Genomic DNA, 8,300 nt, shown 5'->3' on the forward strand with positions numbered 1-8,300 from the left:
TTGGTACTGCCTTCCATGCAATGTATTATGGGTAGGGTGGATTTACCATATCTTTAAAGTTGATGATGCTCACTAGGGACATCTAGGAGCAGTTTGAGGTACTGCACCTACACATCTTTGTTACACCTTTTATACATTTCCCTTCATCAGCGCCACATAGAGAACAACCTAATCCGGAATTAATATAATAATTCTTTTCTCACATTTCAAAGCTACTAATTGTATATAATGAATGTACTGTAGTACTGTCTTCCATGCAATGCATTATGGGTAGGGTGGATTTACCATATCTTTAAAGTTGATGATGCTCACTAGGGACATCTAGGGGCAGCTTGAGGTACTGCACCTACACATCTTTGTTACACCTTTTATACATTTCCCTTCATCAGCGCCACATAGAGAAAACACCTAATCCGGAATTAATATAATAATTCTTTTCTCACATTCCAAAGCTACTAATTGTATATATTGAATGTGCTGTGGTAATGTCTTCCATGCAATGCATTATGGGTAAGGTGGATTTACCACATCTTGAAAGTTTATAATGCTCACTAGGGACATCTAGGAGCAGCTTGCGGTACTGCACATACACATCTTTTTTAGACCTTCTATAAATTTCCCTTCATCAGCTCCACAAAGAGCACAACCTAATCCGGAATTAATATCATAACTGTTTTGTCACATTTCAAAGCTACTAATTGTATATACTGAATGTACTGTAGCACCGTGTTACATGCAATGCATTATTTTTTTTTTTTTTTTTTTTTTTTTTTTCTGTGTCAGGGCGTCATTTCTGGTTCAGATACATCAATCGTCACCTTCCACAACACCCTTTTTGCTCGTCAGTCGTTGGTAACAAACTTGGCAACAAGTGCGCAAGCTATCCCGTTGACCTTTAACCTGTGAAGGGAAAAGGTCACGTTAGTCAAATACATACAGTAAATTTTTACATTTACTTTACCTGTCTTCATCTTCCCTCTCCTCTCTCCCGTTGCCAAACTGGTTCCTGGATTGAAGGGAAGAAAAGAAGAAAAACAGTTTAGTGGCCCCTCTAGGGCCTCCCCCCCATTTAAGGGTTTGGGGACCCCTTTGGGTCCGCTGTCGTCGCCGTCGTTGCCTGAGCCTTCCAGGGCCCCCCCCCGTGTAAGGGTACAAGGGGACCCCTTTGGGTCCTCAGGTTTCGTCGTCACTGTCTCCATCTGATCTGTCTAGTGCTGCGTAGTCGCGCAGGAGGCTGTGGATCATTTTACGGCATGCCAGGGTCGATGTCTCCTTCTTCCCCACTACCAGGCGGTTTCTGGAAAACAAGAGAACATCTTTAAAACAACACAGGAGCCTCCAGCAACTCTGGAGGTTTTCCAGTGTATGTGTCCCTGGGAACAGTCCATACATCACAGAGTCAGCAGTGATGCAGGTCGTAGGTATCCAGGCCCTAAGCTCCGTGCCTAGGGCCTTCAGCAGGTCCTGCGCGTACGTGCACTCCCAGAAGAGGTGGTATGTTGTCTCGTCTACGGTGCACCCTCTCGGGCAGGACTTGTATCGGTTGAGGCCTCTTGCGTGCATGAAGGCTCTCACGGGGAGACCTCCTTGGATGGCCATCCATGCGATGTCCTTGTGCTGGTTTGTCAGGCGCTTGGATGCAACGTTTCTCCACACGTGATCCGCTGTGGCTGAAGGGAGGGAGCCGATCGGCTCACTGATCTCTCTTGCTCGTATCAGGCGTTGGAGAAGTTTTGGAGTCCACATGACGGGGCGAACTGCCTCACAGCCATACTCTCGCACAAACTTCTCCGCTTCCTTGTAGAACCACGGGGTCTCCCAGTTGTACGGGACGGAGCTCACCCACTCTGCCCATCCCAGGCGCCTCCATGTTGGCAGTAGGAAGAAACGGGCCATCAGGAAGCCGGCGTGACTTTCATCTTTGGACCTCAGGGTGTTCCTCACGCAGTGGCATACGAAGGTCCCCCTCAGGATGGTGGCGATGTCTGGCACTCCTTTGCCTCCCTTGTCGTGGGTCTTGAACATCACCGCCCTCTTCACTCTGTCCATCTTCGAGTTCCAGATGAAGTAGAAGATCATTCTCGTGATGGCCTTAGCTGTTCTGGTCTGCACTGGCCATACCTGGGCGACATACTGGAGCACTGGCAGGGTCTCGTTCCGCAGGACCAAAGACTTCCCTTCGATCGTCAGCTTCCGGAGGCTCCAGAGTCCCAGCTTCTGCCTCGTCTTTGCTAGTCTTTCCTCCCAGGTCTTCTCCGCTGCACCGTCTCCGCCGAACCAGACTCCAAGGATCTTCATGAAGTCCTGCTTAATGGGGAAAGGCAGTGGGTCTCGGGTCGGGGTCCAGTGACCGAAGAGCAGGGTTTCTGACTTGGCGCTGTTGATCTTAGCTCCAGACGCCTTCCCAAACTCGATACAAGTCCTCTCTAGCTCCTTCACAGACGGTCCGTCTGCGCAGAATACGGAGACGTCGTCCATGTAGAGGGAGCACTTCACTTCTCCTCGTCCTCCGCTCCCTGGTACCTTCACTCCTCTGATGTTGCTGTTTTGCCGGATGCGTTCGGCGAGGAGTTCGATCACGCAGATGAACAGGAGGGGGGAAAGCGGGCAGCCCTGCCTTACCCCTGACAGGACGGGGAACGGATCGGTTCTCCAGCCATTTACCAATGCCGTGCTGGAGATGTCTCTATACATTGTTTTCACCACGTCACAGAAGAAGTCGCCCAGTCCCAGAGCTCTGAGTGTCCGGTCCATGAACTCATGGGAGACGCGGTCGAACGCCTTTTCCTGGTCCAGGCTGACCAAGGCCGTCGGGACCTTGCGGCCCTTGACGTACTCGATCGTGTCCCGGACCAGGGCCAGATCTACCATACCTTCAAAGTTTATGATGCTCACTAGGGATCTCTAGGCGAAGCTTGCAGTACTACAACTACACATCTATTTTAGATCTTCCATACATTTCCCTTCATCAACTCAACAAAGTACAACCTAATCCGGAATTCATATTAACAAAAAATTGTAACATTTAAAAGCTCCAAATTGTATATATTGAAAGTACTTTGGTACTGCCTTCCATGCAATGCATTATGGGGAGGGTGGATTTACCATATCTTTAAAGTTTATGATGCTCACTAGGGACATCTAGGAGCAGCTTGCGGTACTGCACCTACACATCTTTGTTAGACCTTCTATGAATTTCCCTTCATGAGCTCCACATAGAGCCCAACCTAATCTGGAATTAATATCATAATTCTTTTGCCACATTTTAAAACTACTAATTATATATAATGTATGTACTGTAGTACTTTCTTCCATGCAATGCATTATGGGTAGCGTGAATTTAACATATCTTCAAAGTTTATCATGCTCACTAGGGACATCTAGGGGCAGCTTGCAGTTCTGCACCTACACATCAATGTTATATCTTCTGCAAATTTTCCTTCATCAGCTCCATAATGCACAACCTAATCCAGAAATCATATGAAAAAAAATTGTTACATTTAAAAGATCCTAATTGTATATATTGAAAGTACTTCGGTACTGCCTTCCAGGCATTGCGTTATGAGTAGAGTGGATTTACCATATCTTTCAAGTGTATGATGTTAACTAGGGTTATCCAGGAGCAATTTGAGGTACTGCACTTACACATCTTTTTTAAACATTTTATAAATTTCCTTTCATCAGCTCCACATAGAAAACAATCTAATCCAAAATTAATATAATAATTCATTTGTCACATTTCAAATCTACTAGTTGTATTTATTGAAAGGGCTGTGGTACTGTCTATCATGCAATGCATTATGGATAGGGTGGATTTACCATATCTTCAAAACTTATAATGGTTACTTGGGACCTCTAGGCGCAGCTTGCAGTACTGTCATACACATATATTTTTGACCTTCTATACAATTCCCTTCATCAGATCCACATAGAGTGCAACCTAATCCAGAATTGATATAATAATTATTTTGTAATATTTCAAAGCTACTAATTGTATATATTGAATGTGCTGTGGTACTATCTTCCACGCAATGCATTATGGGTAGTGTCAATTTACCATATCTTCAAAGTTTATGATGCTCACTAGGGACATCTAGGGGCAGCTAGTGGTACCTCATCTACACATATTTCTTAGAGCTTTTGTAAATTTCCTTTCATCAGATCCACATAGAGTGCAACCTAATCCAGAATTGATATAATAATTATTTTGTCATATTTCAAAGCTACTAATTGTATATATTGAATGTGCTGTGGTACTATCTTCCATACAATGCATTATGGGTAGGGTGAATCTACCATATCTTCAAAGTTTATGATGCTCAATCCGGGCATCAAGACGCAGCTTTTGGTACTGCACCTACACATCTCAAATTTATATTAGACTTTTTATAAATTTTCCTTCATCAGCTCCACATAGAGTACAACTTAATCAGAATTATTATAATAATTGTTTTCTCACATTTCATAGCTATTAATTGTATATATGTACTTAGCTATTTGAATTTACTTGTACTGTCTTGCATGCAATGTATTAGGGGAGTACCGTATGTGACCAAAAGTTTGATGCTCACTAGGGACATCTAGGGGCAGCTTGCGGTACTGCACCTACGCATCTTTGTTATACATTCTATAAATTATCCTTCATCAGCTCCACAGAGTACAACCTAACCCGGAATTCATATTGACAAAAATTGTCACATTTAAAAGCTCCTAATTGTATATATTGAAAGTACTTTGGTACTGCCTTCCATGCAATGTATTATGGGTAGGGTGGATTTAATATATCTTTAAAGTTGATGATGCTCACTAGGGACATCTAGGAGCAGTTTGAGGTACTGCACCTACACATCTTTGTTACACCTTTTATACATTTCCCTTCATCAGCTCCACAGAGAGAACAACCTAATCCGGAAATAATATAATAATTCTTTTCTCACATTTCAAAGCTACTAATTGCATATAATGAATGTACTGTAGTACTGTCTTCCATGCAATGCATTATGGATAGGGTTGATTAACCATATCTTCAAAGTTTATGATGCTCTCTAGGGACACATCTAGGGGCAGCTTGTGGTACTGCACTTACACATCAATGTTATTCCTTCTATACATTTCTCTTCATCAGCTCCACATAGAGAACAACCTAATCCGGAATTAATATAATAATTATTTTCTCACATTTCAAAGCTACTAATTGTATATATTGAATGTGCTGTGGTAATGTCTTGCATGCAATGCATTATGGGTAAGGTGGATTTACCACATCTTGAAAGTTTATGATGCTCACTAGGGACATCTAGGACCAGCTTGCGGTACTGCAGCTACACATCTTTTTTAGACCTTCTATAAATTTCCCTTCATCAGCTCCACAAAGAGCACAACCTAATCCGGAATTAATATCATAACTATTTTGTCACATTTCAAAGCTACTAATTGTGTTTACTGAATGTACTGTAGTACCGTGTTACATGCAATGCATTATGGGTAGGGGAGATCTACCATACCTTCAAAGTTTATGATGCTCACTAGGGACCTCTAGGCGCAGTTTGCAGTACTACACCTACACATCTATTTTAGATCTTCTATAAATTTCCCTTCATCAGCTCCACATAGAGTACAACTTAATCAGAATTATTATAATAATTGTTTTCTCACATTTCATAGCTATTAATTGTATATATCTACTTAGCTATTTGAATTCACTTGTACTGTCTTGCATGCAATGTATTAGGGGAGTACCGTATGCGACCAAAAGTTTGATGCTCACTAGGGACATCTAGGGGCAGCTTGTGGTACTGCACTTACACATCAATGTTATTCCTTCTATACATTTCTCTTCATCAGCTCCACATAAAGAAAAAACCTAATCCGGAATTAATATAATAATTCTTTTCTCACATTCCAAAGCTACTAATTGTATATATTGAATGTGCTGTGGTAATGTCTTCCATGCAATGCATTATGGGTAAGGTGGATTTACCACATCTTGAAAGTTTATGATGCTCACTAGGGACATCTAGGAGCAGCTTGCGGTACTGCACATACACATCTTTTTTAGACCTTCTATAAAGTTCCCTTCATCAGCTCCACAAAGAGCACAACCTAATCCGGAATTAATATCATAACTGTTTTGTCACATTTCAAAGCTACTAATTGTATATACTGAATGTACTGTAGCACCGTGTTACATGCAATGCATTATAGGTAGAGTAGATCTACCATACCTTCAAAGTTTATGATGCTCACTAGGGATCTCTAGGCGAAGCTTGCAGTACTACAACTACACATCTATTTTAGATCTTCCATACATTTCCCTTCATCAACTCAACAAAGTACAACCTAATCCGGAATTCATATAAACAAAAAATTGTAACATTTAAAAGCTCCAAATTGTATATATTGAAAGTACTTTGGTACTGCCTTCCATGCAATGCATTATGGGTAGGGTGGATTTACCATATCTTTAAAGTTTATGATGCTCACTAGGGACATCTAGGAGCAGCTTGCGGTACTGCACCTACACATCTTTGTTAGACCTTCTATGAATTTCCCTTCATGAGCTCCACATAGAGCCCAACCTAATCTGGAATTAATATCATAATTCTTTTGCCACATTTTAAAACTACTAATTATATATAATGTATGTACTGTAGTACTTTCTTCCATGCAATGCATTATGGGTAGCTTGAATTTAACATATCTTCAAAGTTTATCATGCTCACTAGGGACATCTAGGGGCAGCTTGCAGTACTGCACCTACACATCAATGTTATATCTTCTGCAAATTTTCCTTCATCAGCTCCATAATGCACAACCTAATCCAGAAATCATATGAAAAAAAATTGTTACATTTAAAAGATCCTAATTGTATATATTGAAAGTACTTCGGTACTGCCTTCCAAGCATTGCGTTATGAGTAGAGTGGATTTACCATATCTTTCAAGTGTATGATGTTAACTAGGGTTACCCAGGAGCAATTTGAGGTACTGCACTTACACATCTTTTTTAAACATTTTATAAATTTCCTTTCATCAGCTCCACATAGAAAACAATCTAATCCAAAATTAATATAATAATTCATTTGTCACATTTCAAATCTACTAGTTGTTTTTATTGAAAGGGCTGTGGTACTGTCTATCATGCAATGCATTATAGATAGGGTGGATTTACCATATCTTCAAAACTTATAATGGTTACTTGGGACCTCTAGGCGCAGCTTGCAGTACTGTCATACACATATATTTTTGACCTTCTATACAATTCCCTTCATCAGATCCACATAGAGTGCAACCTAATCCAGAATTGATATAATAATTATTTTGTCATATTTCAAAGCTACTAATTGTATATATTGAATGTGCTGTGGTACTATCTTCCACGCAATGCATTATGGGTAGTGTCAATTTACCATATCTTCAAAGTTTATGATGCTCACTAGGGACATCTAGGGGCAGCTAGTGGTACCTCATCTACACATATTTCTTAGAGCTTTTGTAAATTTCCTTTCATCAGATCCACATAGAGTGCAACCTAATCCAGAATTGATATAATAATTATTTTGTCATATTTCAAAGCTACTAATTGTATATATTGAATGTGCTGTGGTACTATCTTCCATACAATGCATTATGGGTAGGGTGAATCTACCATATCTTCAAAGTTTATGATGCTCAATCCGGGCATCAAGACGCAGCTTTTGGTACTGCACCTACACATCTCAAATTTATATTAAACTTTTTATAAATTTTCCTTCATCAGCTCCACATAGAGTACAACTTAATCAGAATTATTATAATAATTGTTTTCTCACATTTCATAGCTATTAATTGTATATATGTACTTAGCTATTTGAATTTACTTGTACTGTCTTGCATGCAATGTATTAGGGGAGTACCGTATGTGACCAAAAGTTTGATGCTCACTAGGGACATCTAGGGGCAGCTTGCGGTACTGCACCTACGCATCTTTGTTATACATTCTATAAATTATCCTTCATCAGCTCCACAGAGTACAACCTAACCCGGAATTCATATTGACAAAAATTGTCACATTTAAAAGCTCCTAATTGTATATATTGAAAGTACTTTGGTACTGCCTTCCATGCAATGTATTATGGGTAGGGTGGATTTACCATATCTTTAAAGTTGATGATGCTCACTAGGGACATCTAGGAGCAGTTTGAGGTACTGCACCTACACATCTTTGTTACACTTTTTATACATTTCCCTTCATCAGCTCCACAGAGAGAACAACCTAATCCGGAAATAATATAATAATTCTTTTCTCACATTTCAAAGCTA

The 8,300-nt window shown here is 40.5% G+C and overlaps 1 protein-coding gene across 1 annotated transcript; it reads right to left on the reverse strand.

Moving 5' to 3' along the window:
• Positions 1-1,173: 1,173 nt before the first annotated feature.
• On the reverse strand, positions 1,174-2,478 carry LOC146866389 (uncharacterized). Its single transcript, XM_085640559.1, has 2 exons — positions 2,324-2,478; positions 1,174-2,221 (listed from the first exon to the last, which is right to left on the reverse strand). The coding sequence occupies exons 1-2, from the start codon at positions 2,476-2,478 to the stop codon at positions 1,174-1,176; spliced, it is 1,203 nt and encodes a 400-aa protein (XP_085496685.1).
• Positions 2,479-8,300: the final 5,822 nt, after the last annotated feature.

Source organism: Triturus cristatus, chromosome 2_1 (genome assembly GCF_964204655.1).
Source record: "Triturus cristatus chromosome 2_1, aTriCri1.1, whole genome shotgun sequence".
In the NCBI taxonomy this organism is placed as follows: Eukaryota; Metazoa; Chordata; class Amphibia; order Caudata; family Salamandridae; genus Triturus; species Triturus cristatus.

Bases quoted from the DNA above. Each gene is read 5' to 3' on its own strand.
- LOC146866389 (XM_085640559.1), bottom strand. From the start codon at position 2,478: ATGGACGACGTCTCCGTATTCTGCGCAGACGGACCGTCTGTGAAGGAG. The intron at 2,222-2,323 runs GCCTTTCCCCAT...AGCAAAGACGAG, and splicing joins ACCCCGACCCGAGACCCACT to GCAGAAGCTGGGACTCTGGA.